Below are 17,019 nucleotides of genomic sequence, written 5' to 3'. Positions count from 1 at the left end.
CACCAATTAAAACAGGATATTGATAAATTGGAATGGGTTCAGATAAGAGCCATGAGAATGAATAAATGATTAGAAAACCTGTCATAGTGATAGACTCAAGGAGCTCAATCTACTTAGATTAACAAAGAGAAGGTTAAGGGATGATTTGATTGCAGTTTATGCGTATCTACATGGGGAACAAATATTTGATAATGGGCTCTTCAGTCTAGCAAAGAAAGGTATAACATGATCCAATGTCTGAAAGATGAAGATAAAGAAATTCAAACCACTTTGTTGGTGTTTGACCAGTTCTGACAGTTTTCTAAGTGCTCTGATTCAAACTATCTTGAAAGCAACCAGTCTTTATATTACTGATAAAGACAGATGATTATAGAGGGCGGCAAGCAACCAGAAAAGACAGAAATCACACTGGGGACCCATTTGTCAGGTTAAATCTATTCATTACACAGACTTGAAATCTGGATGTCTCACATGCTCACTTTGCAAAGATTGTATATCTTGTAAACTTGGCGAAAAGGCTGTGGCCTTTTCGTTAGAATATTAATACTGCCATAGTTATCCATGGATGTGTCACCTTAAATTGGAATACTGCATTGTAATCTAAAAATATCTATGCCTTAAGACCACATGGAAACTAGGGATAGTTCAGCTGCATAGTTAAACGGGATTTCTCATACACCTATGCTCCAAAATCTGATTCTAGATGAAATATAAAACTCATTTTGACCCATTAAGTCCTAATTTGTACCTTACTTATCTTTGACACCACCTATTTCCTTATGTGAATCTGCAGCAAATGCAATTGTCTGAGGCACCTAAAGTAGCAGTCCTCTAATTTAAATGAAGTTAGCAGCAAGACATTCTCACTGAGGAGGCCTCAGCTCCATGATACCCTTTTATCATTTATTATTGTGATAACATCTAGGAGCCTCAGTCATAGGCCAAGGTTCCATTGTGCTAGGCACTAGACACAAACGTAACAAAAAAGTCAGTCAATGCCCTAAAGAGCTCCTTGGTCTGCCAGAGCACAGATTAAATAACCTTCGCAGAATACTGCAAGACACATCTGTTCCTCAATAAGTAACATTTTTAGAACAAACGGGAAGTCTTTTGGCAGTATTGAGACAATATGTAATTTTTTAAATAAAATTTACACATTTGTCCAAGTGCTGAGGTATTATTATTACTAACACATTTCATAAATCTAACAAAGAGAACAGCAGTCTACATCATATTTGTTGTGAGATACTAATTCCTATAAAGTGTTATAACCTTAGTTTTCAAAATGCAAGGAAGTGGAGAATCAGGTCTTAAACCTTGAATTTCAGAGGAATTCTACACCAGGGTAGTAATGTATGCTTTAATAAATGAGACTGATTAAAGGATTGGAAAACACACCTTAGGAGAATTTGTGAACTTGATCACAATCTATAAATACCTACATGGGAAACAAATATTTGACAATGTGCTCTTCAGTCAAGCAGATAAAGTTATAACAAGGTCCAAATATTGCACACTGAAGCCAGACTAATTCAAGCTGGAGATCAGGTGTAAAATTTTAACCGTAAGTAAAAAACAACATTTGAACAACTTACTAAGGGTTGTGGTAGATTCTCCAGCATGGCAATTTTAAAATAAAAAAGGATGTTTTCTAGAAGCTATACTCTAGTTCAAATAGAAATTATTTCAGGGAAGTTCTATGGTCTGTGCTATACAGGAGGTCAGACCACATGATCACAGTGATCCTTGTTGGCCTTGGAATATATGAATAGATTTGTTTTGTTACTATGAGCCACCACTCTGTGTTTACACTAGCCACTTTGGATGTTTTGACAGAAAATGAGAGTTTTCCCTAAATTAATAGGTAATGGAAAAAAACATGTTTTTTCTCAGCATAACTGGGAAAAGTATTCTGTTACAATTATTCTTATTTAACCATTGGTGACTGTGAAGATAATTATGCCAAAACACAACTTTGGAAATAAACAAAAGAAATCGTCAGAGAAAAAAGGGAGCAGTAGGATGGAGCAAATAAAACAATATGGTGAAAAAGACAAACAGGTAAGCTTTAAATAAGTGAATAGTGATAATTCTGTAACTTCAGCAAGAGGACTATCCAATATACGGCAAACTAGGGTATCTTATGTACTCACAACATATTTTGGGAGGGTGGAGGAGATGCCTGTGCGCAAGCAAGGTTTCATCTGTGACAGATTGGGAACCAGAGACCCAAAATAAAATGTCTCCACACACCATGGAGATCTCTGTATCAAAACTCACAAGAGAGCTACTGACATATTGGGGGAAATCAAGGGGTGCAGGCAAGGGCTCTACTATAGCTCAGGTGTGGCCACAAACTCACATGGTGAGGAGTGCAAGGAGGGTATATCCATCGCTCTTCCCTACATCCAAGAGTAGGTTTGATGCAGGCTAGCTGTGTGGGGCCCCACGGGTGATGCTTCCAAATTGAAGTTAAGTATTCCCAAAAAACAGAAGTTCCCTTACCTGAGGCTTTGCTTATAGATTTAGAATTACGCCCAACTGAAGTGAACCATGAGTAATTTATCACACCAGTATTCTGATACATTTTTAAATGCTGTAGAACTGCAGTTCTGTAAGTGAATTTAGTGGTGGGGACAGGTGCCAGCCTACTATGATTCCAGGGTAGGAAAGGGAGCCTTTATCCACAAGAGGCACAGCAGACAGTAGTGCAAGTTCCCTTCCCAGATGTATCTCACCCACAACTAGGAAGGACCAGCTCTAGAAAGGAGTTCAGCCTCATTCAGTCAGACTTTTTGCTGATATTGCTAACAAGGGAGGGTGACAATTTCTGTGTCATGGAAAACTGGCACATTACAAACTAGATTAAGTGCACCTTATTCGTTGAAAGAACCTCACATAATAAAGGCTTTGGTAACTAGTGTTGTGTCTGAAGCTCTGATGTTGAAGTCAAAAGATGTGAATACTATTACCAAACCCTTATGTCTTTTAATGCCTAACCACTGTATTTTTATAATTATCACTTATGTGAGAATTGTTTCACGTTATACCCAAATAAAAAGACCCTCCTCAGGGATAAAAATGGATGATTTTTTTTTAAAGTTTAAATATCAGATTTTTTTTAATTTAAATCAAATTTTTATTGTTATTTAAATTCTAAGTTTTTTCTCTTCAATAATAAACCTGTTTAAACTGAAATTTGAACTTAATACAAAATACGTTAAAGCCTAACCTTATAATATCTTAAAACATTTAAATAAATTATAATGCTGAATCTATGAGCCTCTGTCACAAACTCTGAATTAAAGGCTGCTTTTCTACATAAACAAAGTAACAAGAAAAATCTAACTTTTGAGGTCGAGCTTTGTAAATATGGCACAATAGATCATGTACTGTTTTAAGGCCTTGTTTTGTTTAATAAAAATAAATTTTATGTGCTGTAATGTGTCAAAATTAAATTCCAGCTACCATCCTAATGCAGCTTGGCACAAATCATGAGCAAAAAGCTAATCATTCACCATTTTTTTAACATACAGCTCTACCCCAATATAACGAGACCCGATATAATGCAGGTTCGCATATAAAACGGTAAACCTTCGACACACTGCTCTGAGCAGCGTGTTAAGGGTGCCGGACCAGGCCAGGGCCGAGCGGTTTGATAAGGGGCAGAGGGTCTCGGAGGCGGTCAGAGGCTTCCTCCAACCCCCAGGTCTGGGGGGCAGGAGATGTGGGAGGGCACTTTTGGGGACCCTGCAGTCCCAGAGTGGCCTGGGAGATTAGCGGGGAGCCAGAAGCAGTCCGCTCTGCTTCTCTCCCCCCGGCCCCAGCCGTGTCACTCGTGGGAGGGAGCTTGGGGGAAGGGATCCAGCCCGCACTCACCAGCAGCGGCGGAAGCGGAGCAGCCTGGCCCCAGCCCACTCCACTCCGCCAGCTCCCAGCCGCAGCGCTCCGCTTTCTGCCATAGGTGAGTACGGGGGGTGTCCTTTCCCCAACCTATCCGCACTCACCGGCAGCAGGAAGTGGAGCACCACGGCTGGGAGCTGGCAAAGTGGAACGGGCTGGGGTCGCCTCGCTCCGCTTCCCGCCACTGGTGAGTGCGGGGGACATCCTTTCCCCAACCTCCTCGCACTCACTGACAGCGGGAAGCAGAGCAGCCCAGTCCTAGCCAGCTCCACTCCGCCAGCTCCCAGCCGTGGTGCTCCACTTCCTGCCGGGCAGGTGAGTGCAGGACCTTTCACCAGCTGCCCCCCAGCAACATGGCTGGGGCCGGGGCAAGGAAAGTGGAGCAGGCTGGGGCCACGCCACTCCGCTTCCCACTGCAGGTGAGTGCAGGGGGGCATCCTTTCCCCAACCTCCCTGCACTCACCGACGGCAGGAAGCGGAGTGCTGTGGCTGGGAGCTGGCAGAGTGAAGCAGACTGGGGCCGCGCTGCTCTGCTTTCCACCGCTGCCGGTGAGTGCCTGTCGGGGGGGGGGGGGTGTGGATTGGTGGTGGAGCAGTTAGGGGACGGGGGGTTGGGTAGGGGGTGGGATCCTGGGGGTGATTAGGGATGGAGGTCTCTGGAGGGAGTGGTCAGGGAACAGAGGGGGGAAGCCAGTTTAATATAATGCAGTCTCACCTATAACATGGTGAGATTTTTTGTCTCCCGACGACCGCGTTATATCGGGGTAGAGGTGTATTAAAAATGTACAATTAATAAGAACCTAAAAATATTAAGCTATGTAACTGCTTAAACAAATGTATATAGTTATAGTGTACCTTCCTATGTAGCAAAAACATGTACCAAACCTAGTGTAAAGGTTCTAATTAATTGTAAATCAACATGTTTTAAGGTTATATCAATCAATAAGGATACATCTCTCTGTAGAAAATAATTGAAGCACAAATGGAAAAGCTGATTAAAACTGATTGATTTAAATATGAAGAAAAAGCCTTGATTTAAATAATCTACCCTAGCCCCACTTAGTAGTTTACTGCTACTGGTCATTGCTTAGACAAAATTCCTGGAGAATCAGACTGACATCTGGTACATACACAACTTTCCTATGACTACCTGAAGCATTAGTCAATACTAGCTCAAATTTAGCCTGGGTATAAGTGCATATTATTTCCACTGGTAACAAACAGGGAGCTGCACCTGCTTATGCTACGGCAGGGGTAGGCAACCTATGGCACGCATGCCAACGGTGGCACACAAACTGATTTTCAGTGGCACTCACACTGCCCAGGCCCTGGCCACCAGTCCAGGGGGCTCCGCATTTTAATTTAATTTTAAATGAAGCTTCTTAAACATTTTAAAAACCTTATTTACTTTACATACAACAATAGTTTAGTTATATATTATAGACTTATAGAAAGAGACCTTCTAAAAACGTTACAATGTATTACTAGCATGCAAAACTTTAAATTAGAGTGAATAAATGAAGACTTGGCACACCATTTCTGAAAGGTTGCCAACCCCTGTGCTAGGGATATTTTTGGTCCATTTTGTGTTATTTTTCAGCATGCAAGTCTTTTATTACAAATGTGTGTTGGATAAAAACTTATCCTTCAAAAAATATGTCAATTTTATTTTATCAACAAAATTTATTTTAATCTTACAGTTAACAAATACCTGAGAATACTAATGCACTTAAACCAGGAAATGCAAAGGTATAGTTTCTACAGTAACTACAACATGGCCCTCTAGTACATAAGTAGTATTTTGCATTGCTGTATATTCCATTAAATGCACACAAGCAATATGGCAAAATATGATTGCAACAGGTATTGTAGCATTAAGTTTCTTCATTTTTGACCACGCTATTAAAACCAGTTTTTTAAATAAATGCTCATCTGAAGGATCCTGAAAAGATTAATTTACCTGGTGTTCAAATTATCTGCCTTGGCCTCACCATACTTTAGGCCCCAATCCTACAAGTTGTTCCATGCCCGTAGCCCACATGAAACAACTTGAGGGACCAGGGCTTTAACTTGTAAACCTTCTAAGGGCAGTGAGATGAGAAGAGTACTCTCTGTCCATTGGATAAAGTAAAAATGATTAATAGAACCTTGTCAGATAATGTTTATTTCAAAAGATACTTAAAATTGGTTTGGAGGTTAATGGTTTAGAGTTAAATCAGATTACATTACAAGAGCTAACCATCAAGAAACCCCTCTTGTAGCATACACCATAACCAGTTATCCCTTTTAATTAAATTGATTTATATTGTGGAAAATAGATTTTGATCTTTCCTATTTTTAGAAAAGTACAATAACCATTTTCCTTACTAAATTACATCATTTATAATGCACACATAATCTCTAAAATTCTAGCAAATGAAGAGCAGTTAGTGAGGGACAAGAGAAGCTATTGTTGATGCCATGTTCACAGCTCTAAAGATTACAGAACTAACTATAGTAAAACATATGGCAAATCTGATTTAATATTAAAGATTTTTGTAAGCACATGATTATAGCTCAGCTGCAGTTAAGTCATTTATATAAGAATTATTTGTTTTACACAATTATTAGCTTGGCTTTGTATCTACTGGCATGGTGGGTAAGTTTCACATCTCATGACATGATTGAGGTACACTGTAATAGTAAGTCTGAATCTAGGACACTGAATGGAACCCTCGGGTTTCATCCTGTCATCCTAATATGTTTTTTTTCCCCTTCAGAAGAAAAATGTAATGCTTTCCATACACTGACCTGGGAATACACTGATCTTACCTGAGATACTGATCCCCTTGTAAGTCTTGCTATTCTATCACCACCCAGGGATGCTGAAAGCATTAGACTGATTCCTCCCTCCCTCCCTCCCTTCTAAACCCTAAGACAGAAAAATTAAGCAATTTAGATCCCCAGACATGCATGCAACTTTTGCTTGCTTAACATGCAACAGCCCCTTAGGCCAACCAGATCTAGCCATCAGCAGATGTTATTTCACCATATTTATCTACCGAAACAAAACAGAATCTTCTGAAAGGGTGTGTTGGTATAGATCACAAGGTGAGCAAAAGCCTTAATTCAATACATCTCAACCCCAGCTTTCAGAAAGAAAATGGAAGATAAACCTAACTCTTAATAACTGGACTACATTCAATATTAGATGTCATGCTTTCCCCAGATCTCAGTTAATAGAGCTGACCGCCAAACTGGTCATTTCTTATAGGTCACCTCCCTATGGCCCATTACTTCCATTAATCACTCAACCACCCTTCTTCATAGTACTAAATACACAATGGTACAGATCCAGCTCTGCCAATTCTCACTTACTTGGAGGGACACTTCATCATTCCAGATTATAAAGCAGGCTTTGTATGATGATAATTTTGAATTTACACAGATCCTTTCATCCAAAGATTCTAAAGTACCTCATAACACTTTTGTAAACCCCCGTATTCTTCCACAGATGAGGAAACTGTAGCATAGTTAAGTAAATTGTCCAAGGTCACAAAACAAGGCAATGGCAGAGCCAGGAATACTATCTAGATAAATTTCCTGACTACTCTAACCAGCAGAAAAGGCTCCCTTTTCTTTTTTAAAAGCATCTTTCTCTTATGATTAAGGATTTTAATGTGTGTTCTGATACTTTCAAAATCTCAATAAGACTTTTAAAATTCCTTTAACTGTCAAAGTCTAACAACATTATTGATCTGAATAAAAAATTCAACACTACATATTAGGAGTGGAAATACAATTTTCCCTAGTAAGTTCTATCAGAGTCCCTCTTACTAGTTTATCAACCAACTATCTATTAAAAGATTGAAACTTGTAAAATCAGCTGGTTATGATCCTTAAAACACCAACTGTGTTTACATACTATATAATTACCATATAGGGTGACCTGACTTCCCAATTTAATAGGGACAGTCCCAATATTCGGGGCTTTTTCTTATATAGGTGACTTATTGCCCCCACCCCGTCCCAATTTTTCACCTATCTGGTCACCCTATTACCATATGATATCCAATGTAAATCCATAGACCTACCAACATAAAACTCATGAAAAGGGCAAATAAATCACTGTTTTACATAGTGGGCTATTATGAATAGATGTAAGTGATTAAGGGACTCCCGAAATTAAGTGCACAGGGAGCAGAGCATAAAGCGAGTGTTCACAAGGATGGCTGCAATCAGCCCTCCTGCAAAGCAGCACAGAGGGCTCTCTCTCTATAAAAAGAGCTGGGATTCTCAAACATCTCAGGCCTGGCTTAGGGAAAAAGACTGACAGGCAACAGCTGAGAGTATTTTGTATTGACCTGTAACATCCTGGCATACCAGAGGTGGTGGTGGTGAAGGAAGCTTTCTGATGACATAAATAAACTCCAAGTCCCTAAGCATTATATTATACGGGCTTTTATTTTCAGCAGTTTAATCCACACACCTAGAAAAAGCTTCTATCCTTCAAATAATCCAACCCCTCACCCCCAAACAGGAAGAAATCTTTCTGCGTTTGTCATCTGATAACCTGCCTCAGCGCCAAAGAGGCCAGGCTTCCACCTTACAAGGTACTAGCCCCATCACTTGGGAATAAACCTCATCTACACGCCCCCGAACTCCTTCTCAAACCCTACCCCACACAGATGTCTCCTCCCACCCCACCCACCTTCCCCAGGCAGCCCCCCGCCAGCCCCCAGCCCACCCCACAACCCAACCCCACCTTCTCCCAGCGCCCCCAAGCACTCGCACTCCCTCCAGCCACCCTCCCCCCCTTGCCCCAAAGGCCCCGCCTCGCTCTCACCTGCCTGCCCCCCCCTCCGAGCCCCGGGCCCGAAACTACCCTAACGGTTTCTTTGGATGAGAGGGACAGGCCGAGACCGGGACACGGAAACCGTTACCCGCCCCGCTCCCTCTGCCTGCCGCGCCCCCAGCCCCAGAGCGATACCTTGTAGAAGGCCCCGTTGGAGCCGCGCACTTCCACGGTCAGCTCCTCCATGTTGAGACCGCAAAGGACGCCGGGACGGGCTTCTAGAAACTGTCACCACGGGGGGGCTCGCTGGGCTCCCTTTCCGAGTCCTCACCCACCGCGGGGCGGCGCCGCCTCGGCTCCCTCTCCCCGCGCGCTGGGGGCGGGGTGTTGCCGCTCGGCTCCCCGGCCCCTCCCCACACCCTGGAGCGGCTAATTCCCACTCGCGCCAGGCGGGGCGGGTGTCCCCTGTGAGCCTCCTCTTCCTGCTCGGGGCCCTTCTCTCCCGCCCCGGGGAGGAGCAGGACTGGCTGCCCCGCGGCGCGGGCTGACTCCTGACGCACCCGGGGCTGGCTGCCCTTGTCCCCAGAGTCCCTCAGTGCCGCCACCTAGAGAGCGGGGGCGCATTACCCTCGGAGCGAGGCCTAACGCTACCCAGCCCTGCCTAGCCCATGTCCCTCAGGACTCCTGACCCGGGGGAGGGGCTCGCTTCCTTCCCACACGCGGGATCCCAAGGGAACACCCTCCACGCTCCCACAGGCAGGGCGGAAGCTGGCTGGTCCCTAGGAGATGGGGGCTCCCCCCACCCCGCCTGTTTACAGCCGCCAAAAGTGGGGCTAAGTCTCGGAGGACAGAGTGCTTGGTCACTACCCCTTCCCCCGGGCAGGGGCCCTTTATGGTTAGACCCAGGAAAGCTGTTTACCTTCCCCACCCAGGAGAGGGGCTTTTCACAGGCACAGGACAGCAGGCTGCATTGTGTGTCATCCCTTACTCACCTCCTCCCACACTAGGTGACCAGACAGCAAGTGTGAAAAATCGGGGGGGGGGGGGGGGGGGGAATAATCGGTCTCTATGTAAGACCAAGCACCAAATATCGGGCCTGTCACTATAAAATCGAGACTGGTCAACTCTATCCCACACAGGCTTCTTCCACCACTCCCACAATGCTATTGTTTACTCATTGTTTATGCCCTGTCAAAGAGTTGGATCAAATGTTGTGAAGGGGGAGGGATAACACTGGAAGCAGAGTTGCCTGCTGCTGAGTGGGAAAGAGCAGGGTGTTGAATGATGGAGGAAAGATGCAGGAAGCAGAATCCAGTATGTTTAAATCAAAGTTTGATAAGCCTTATGCCTGTCATCATCCTATTCATTCGGTATGTTATGTTCCCTTCTTCCTCAACGATTTGTCTGTCTTCATACTTTTGGATTAAACGGTCTTTGGGGTGAGGTCTGTCTTCTGTGTTTCGAAAGCACCAGCACGTTGTGGACACTGGTGTAAACAAGAATCCCCTGGAGAGGGAGGATCTCTAAATACACAGGAGGGCCTGACTCCAAGAAAAAAGGCTTATGTGTATATAAACAGATGCAGGAGGGCAGGACTTTCCCAGCACATACAAATGGGGCCTTAGCCTCCCCAAATTGCAGCAGGCTTTTCCCAAACAGGCACATAAGGGGCTGAAGAGGTGGCTCTCCAAATTCACACAGAAAACCCTTAATCTGGGAAATGATGCATACAACTCTGTGCACTACATAGAGGCTCAAAAGGAATATTATGTAACAAACAGTTATGCAATCAAAGATCCAATGGCAAAACATTTAATTGTTTAAAGGCCTTCTCTGGGACATCTAATATTATTTCTGAAGCTATTCATTGTTTCAGTGTTAAATATTTGGAAAAAATTGTATCATGGGGTAAAAATGAAACCCTAAATATTAGGTATCATCCTCAGCAATAAAAATGGCAAACAAAATTCCATTATGTATTAATTAAGGTATGTAATAGGTATCAAATGAAGTTACTGTATTTTAGAACTGTAAGAAGCATCAGTATGACCATATTTGGAATATTATGCACAGTTCTGGTCAATAATGATAACAAGAATTGGTTTGAGCCAATGTAATCTGCATGTGAATTTGACTGATTAAAATTGTTTTGCTGAAGATATGCACTTGATGGTGTTTAAAAGGACAAGCTTGTTTACAGACTATTAGTGCAGCAGGTTGCTGCAGCTGGGGAAAAATGGGACTCAGGGCAGCTGTTTTCAGGAGGCTGGACAGCCACTTGGAAGCAATCAGACTGAGGAACATGACTGCACCAAATTCCACTTTCATTTACATGACTGTAAATCAGGAGTGACTACTGAAGTCAATTTAGCTCCTCCAGATTTGCACTGGTATAAATATGAACAGAAACTTAAGACCATTCATGAATCTTCTTTTCTATTCTCTAAGAACAAGCAGGCAGCTTGCAATAATTAGCATGAATAATACCCATCACAGACTAAATTTTTAATGTACTGTAGCATAATTTAATCCAACAATAGTACTTAAAGGCCAGATTTGTAAAGGTATTTAGGTGCCTAATGATACAGTTAGGTGCATAGTGCGATTTTCAAAATTGCCTCGGTGCCTAACTCCCATTAATTTCAATAGCACTTATATGTGCCTAAATACCTTTAATAATCTGTCTCTAAGTGCTTTGCCTAATCAGGGCCAAAGTAACTTCAATCTGTGTTTTATGAAAAGTTTTTACTAATAACTGGTTAAGTCTAGGTAAACATCTAAAGTTTGAATACTTATCAGAAGCCATCTTAGTCTAGAAAACTGGGTGGAAATCTTGAGAAAAAAATTCCCATGAGCTTTTTTGTAAATTGCTGTTCTGCCTAGGTTGCAAACACCATGAAAGTATTTTAATGCATCTAGTTTCAGCTAAAACATAGGAAGTGAAGAGGCATATGAAAATAGTAAGAGGGTTATAGGAGGGGTGTGATAGGGTACTGGGCATGAACTGATGAGTCAGCTCTCTGTCACACCAGCTCCCATTTAAGGGAAGTAAACTGGAGCTGGCTAGAGAAAACCTGTGCCTGATTGGGCATGCAGCTGTCTCCCATTCACCAATTAGCCTGGAGCTATATATAAGGCTGGAGGAGAGTGGAAGCAGAGCAGCAATAGCTCTTCCTTCCTGGGTATAGACACTAAAATGCCAGCTGGGCATGGTGAAAAGGTGTCAGGAGCACAATAATAAATGACTGCAGTCATTACTTAACCCTAGGATCTCTGAGTGACTTTGTTAGCACAGCAGGAGCTAAGAGGGCCTTGCAGTGACCCTGCTACAGGGGGAAAGAAAGTAATTTTAAAATAGTGGTCTAACTTCAAAATGTTTAAAGATTTGGTTTAGATACACATCCAAAAGTTCAGCTGGAAACCTTAATAAGACAACTTTTATTTCTTGATATATGTGCACTCAAGAGTATCAATTCCTGTTCTGTTGTTCACTGTGGGCCAAATCTTGCAACCCTATACAAAGCCCAATAGGTTGCACACATACAAAATGGGAAATGACTGCCTAGGAAGGAGAACTGCAGAAAGGGACCTGGGGGTCATGGTGGATTAAAAGATAAATATTAGTCAACAGTGTAATGCTGTTGCAAAAAAAACAAACCTTATTCCAGGATGTATTAGCAGGAGTATTGTAAGCAAGACATGAGAAGTAATTCTTCCGCTCTACTTCATGCTAATTAGGCCTCAACTGGACTATTGTGTCCAGTTTTGGGCACCACATTTCAGGAAAGATGTGGCCACACTGGAGAAAGTCCAGAGAAGAGCAACAAAAATGATTAAAGGTCTAGAAAACATGTCCTACGAGAGAAGATTAAACAAACCCAATTTTTTTCAGTCTGGAGAAGAGAAAACAGAGCAGACATGATAACAGTTTTCAAGTTCATAATAGGTTGTTACAAGGAGGAGGGAGAAAAATTATTCTTCACCTCTGAGAACAGGACAAGAAGCAATGGGCTTAAATTGCAGCAAGGGCAGTTTAGGTTGGAAATTAGGAAAAACTTCCTAATTGTCAGAGTGGTTAAGCACTGGAATAAATTGTCTGGGGAGGCTGTGGAATCTCCATCATTGGGGATTTTTAAGAGCAGGTTGGACAAACACCTGTCAGGGATGGTATAGATCAGGGATGGGCAAACTTTTTGGCCCGAGGGCCACACCAGGGTTATGCAACTATATGGAGGGCTGGGTAGGGAAGTCTGTGCCTCCCCAAACAGCCTGGCCCCTGCCCCCTATCCACCTCTGCCCATTTACCACCCCCTGACTACTTCCCTCAGAACCCCCAACCCAACCAACGCCCCCTCACTCCTTGTCCCCTGACCGCCCTCTCCCAGGACCTCTGCCCCCATTCAACTCCCCTGCTCCCTGACCTCGTCAACCCCATCCACATCCCCGCCCCCTGACAGCCCCTCCGGGACTCCCACCTCCATCCAACTGCCCTCTTCTCCTCATCCCCTGACCACCCCATCCCAGGACCCCCCGCCCCTAACTGCCTCCCAGGATCCCACCCTCTTATCCAACCTGCCCTGCTCCCTGTCCCGACTGCCCTCCTGATCCCTATCCACATCCCCACCCCCTGACAAGCCCCCTGGGACTCCTACTCCCAACTCTCCCTGTTCCCCATCCCCTGACCATCCTGCCAGAACCTCCGCCCTATCCAACCACTCCCTCCTCCCTGACTGCCCTCCAGGACCCCCTGCTCCCTTACCCAACCCCCTGCTCCCCATCCCGTTACCAGCAGCAGGAGCTTGCAGCCGTGACATCTGGCCAGAGCCAGTGGTCTCCCCACACTGCCCAGCGGGAGCGGCGAGCCAGAGTGCGGCCCATGCGGTGGCGTGGCTGCGGGAGAGAGGGGAAAGCAGAGGAGAGGCCGAGGACTAGGCTCTTCATTCCACAAACCTTCCGCACTGTATTAAGTCATAGGAGCATTCATGGAGCACAGCTTTGGATCTCCAATTTATAACTTCTTTTTCACATTTGAGCAAGTGCTTACAGAAAATCAGGATTCTGATTTGTGGAATTAGAAACGGCATAAAACAGATTACATGTAAAATACTAATTATTGTAGATTATTTTTCATTATGTGAGATCCCAAAGAACTTTTCATGCTACATGTAATCCTGTAAATCTCACTCATCAAAAGTAGTTCAATACAAATCAATAAGACTACTCCTGGGAATACTAGTTATTTACATAATGTTTTTTTTTTAATATACCTTGACAATAACTATGTTAAAATTGAGTTAAGATACCAGTTATATGGCTGAAATAATTACAGGGATATTGTAATTACCTCAAAAATCACCCTTATAAACCCAGGAAATTCAGAATTTAAGTTAACTTAAATGAAATCCAAACATTACAAGTACAGAAATACTCAGACAGGGCACCCAAATAACTTTAATTCTGGTCTAGTGACTTTATGCAATAACCATATGTGTATGATTAAGGAATTTAATGTCTGTGGTCCCAAACAGGATTGAACTGATTTTTTAAAGACACACTAGATGTCTCCCCTACCCCACACCACGCCATGGCTGTAGAAAAAAACTTGTATATACCCTAATGGCTCAGAAATAAGAAGGTAAATAAAAAGAACCTTTTTATTATTGTTATATATTACAAGATAGGGTGACCAGACAGCAAGTGTGAAAAATCGGGACAGGGGATGGAGAGTAATAGGACCCTATATAAGAAAAAGACCCAAAAATCGGGACTGCCCTATAAAATCAAGACTTCTGGTCACCCTATTACAAGGTGATCAACTCTTTCTGTTACAAGAGATGTTAGTGTCTTCATTGACTTACAAGCCTTTCCAGGAAAGTGAAAGGGAGCTGTTGCATTTTACTGGGCATAGACCCAGAGCTTTGTTATTAAAAACAAGAGCAAACTGTCTAAACATATTTTTCTTTGCAGAAATATTTAGGCAAAATTGAGAGTGCAGACAAATTCAGACTTGTCTCTTCATTTACTAAACAGAAGTGTTATGATCTTGTTTTTACATTCCATTTTACACATGAAAAGGCTACTGTTACATTTATGGTACACACACAAAGATATTAGATTTTAAAAATTACTCTTTTTGAAAGATTGCAATTTAATACTACTTTATGTCTTAGCATCTAGAACCCCAACACCCAAGAACCCAAAACCAGAGAGAGACAAAGCAAGCTGCTCGATAAGGCAGAGAGGCACAACAACTCAACTCACCTTGCTCTGGGTTGGCTCTTCACCAACTGACTGCTGAAAAAACAGATCTCACGCACTTCTGTACAAAGCCCCCTAGCATGCAAGCAGGACCAGGAAACCCCTTGCAATTCAACCAGAGGTTATCGGCCCATTACAGGAGTGAGTGTGTGAAGTTCTGTGGCCTGGGATGTGCAGGAGGTCAGATTAGATGATCACAATGGTCCCTTCTGCCATTATAGTCTATGCAACTTAAAGCAATAGCTTGTAATTTTAACACAGTTTTCAGTACATCACAGCTACCACTTAGCAACCACTGTGATGCAATGAAAAACAATCCCTGCTAACTTCTCTTTGAAGTGGTTTAAATGTCTATGGCTTGTTTGCTTGTTCCTAGGGTTGCCAACTTTCTACTCGCACAAAACTGAACACGCTTTCCCTGCCCCGCCCTCCTCCGAGGCCCTACCCATGCCCTGCCCCTGCTCTGATGCCCCCTCGTTCACTCCATCCCCCGCCCCCCCTGTCGCTCACTCTCCCCGCCCTGGGCTGTCTCAGGGGACTAGGGTGTGGGAGGGGGTGAGGACTCTGGCTGGGGCTGCGGGCTCTGGAGTGGAGCCAGAGATGAGGGGTTTGGGGTGCAGAAGGGGGCTCTGGGCTGGACCTGAGGGGTCCGGCGTATGGGAGCAGGCTCTAGACTGAGGCAGAGGGTTGCAGTGTGGGAGGAGGTATGGGGTCTGGGGTGGGGCCAGAAATGAGGGGTTCAGGGTGCAGGAGGGGGCTCTGGACTGGGGCAGGGGGTTGGTGTCCCAGGGGGTTTGAGGGATCTGGCTGGGGGGTGCAGACTCTGGGGTGGGGCTGGAGTGTAGGAGGGTGCTCCAGGCTGGGACCGAGGGGTTCAGAGGGTGCGCGAGGGGACACACTTACATAAATTCACCCACATTAAATATTTCACAGATATAGGGTTCAAATTCACTCTGTTAATAAGTGGCATATTATTATATGCTGGCCACTGTTGCTGGAATCTAAAAAGAGAAAGTGATTGAGTCAATTCATCATCAACCATATAATGAAGGCCTGAAGTACCAATGTTAAAAGAAAATATTTCTTGACTGTGCTCTTCATCTACACTGAAATAGCTCAGATGTGTAAGAATGTCAAGAGTTTCAACTTTTCACCCATTTGTTCAGGAGCCACTAGGTGACATGCGTGCTCACCAAAATAAAAGACTTATTCCAGGCAACAAAGTACTCAGCATTGTGTGAATAGTAGTTGTAATGATGAATGAAACAAACTTCTGGCCTGCTTTTGCCACATGGGTGAGTTTCAGATTTGCCATTGTGTAGCTGGCCTTCATATGCTGTGAAAACAGAACTGGCAGCTGTCATTCAAAAAGCAAATGGGACCATCATATGAAAGCTGCTCTTGGCCATGGTGATAAAAATCCTGCTACAAGAAACTCATACTATACCAGAAAACAAAGTCAGATAACAACACTAATCTTTCAACTCTTACCCTATTTATGAAAGCTTCAAGAAGCTATTGTTATTGGGTGAAATTAACCTTGTACAGAGGGGCTGTAAAATCCTTCCATTGTAACTTAAACCCAGCTTTACTTTAAATGGTATAGATAGCCTTTTGTAGGCCCTGTGCACTGAAGTGAATTTCACCCATTCACAGACACTGCCTTGCATACAGTTGGCAAGGAACTTTGTTGTTTTGGAAATTTCCATTCCCAGGGTAGTGCTGGGACCTCTGTACATCCCTAGGGATGTAATTCATCATAAATACAAGAGCTCTTTCCCCTCTGTGGCAACATATGAAGATGACCTAAGATATTGAGGAGTAGGCTGATAGCAAAGGGATGCTGAAGCGTGCTCAATCCCCCAGCTTCCCATAGTTCTGCAGCATCCCCCAACACAAAGCACTGCCTAACATTTTATTCCTTTAAATTTGTTCCTTTTACATTTATCCCTTTATATTTGTTCTTTCTTGGTTTATTACTTTCTTTAACCTAAAAAAATATATATAGGCTGAAAAAAAAAGTATGTTTTGCTCTTTGTGCATGGAAAACATGACACCTATGGAACATAGCTGAGTTTTAAATT

At 43.4% G+C, this 17,019-nt stretch overlaps 1 protein-coding gene across 4 annotated transcripts in view; it reads right to left on the bottom strand.

Moving 5' to 3' along the window:
• FXR1 (FMR1 autosomal homolog 1) overlaps window positions 1-9,023 on the bottom strand; it is a 69,731-nt gene extending 60,708 nt beyond the window's left edge. For 2 of the 4 annotated variants that reach the window (XM_050965928.1, XM_050965929.1), the window contains exon 1: window positions 8,873-9,019. In XM_050965928.1, coding sequence (XP_050821885.1) covers window positions 8,873-8,923 — 51 coding nt within the window. In that variant the 5' untranslated portion in view covers window positions 8,924-9,019. Of the gene's footprint in view, window positions 1-8,872 lie in introns of all 4 variants that reach the window. The other 2 variants (XM_050965930.1, XM_050965931.1) reach the window with 2 other exon arrangements.
• Between the last annotated feature and the right edge of the window lie 7,996 nt (window positions 9,024-17,019).

Source organism: Gopherus flavomarginatus, chromosome 8 (genome assembly GCF_025201925.1).
Source record: "Gopherus flavomarginatus isolate rGopFla2 chromosome 8, rGopFla2.mat.asm, whole genome shotgun sequence".
Classification (NCBI taxonomy): Eukaryota; Metazoa; Chordata; order Testudines; family Testudinidae; genus Gopherus; species Gopherus flavomarginatus.
This window is presented reverse-complemented; position numbering and strand designations above follow the sequence as displayed.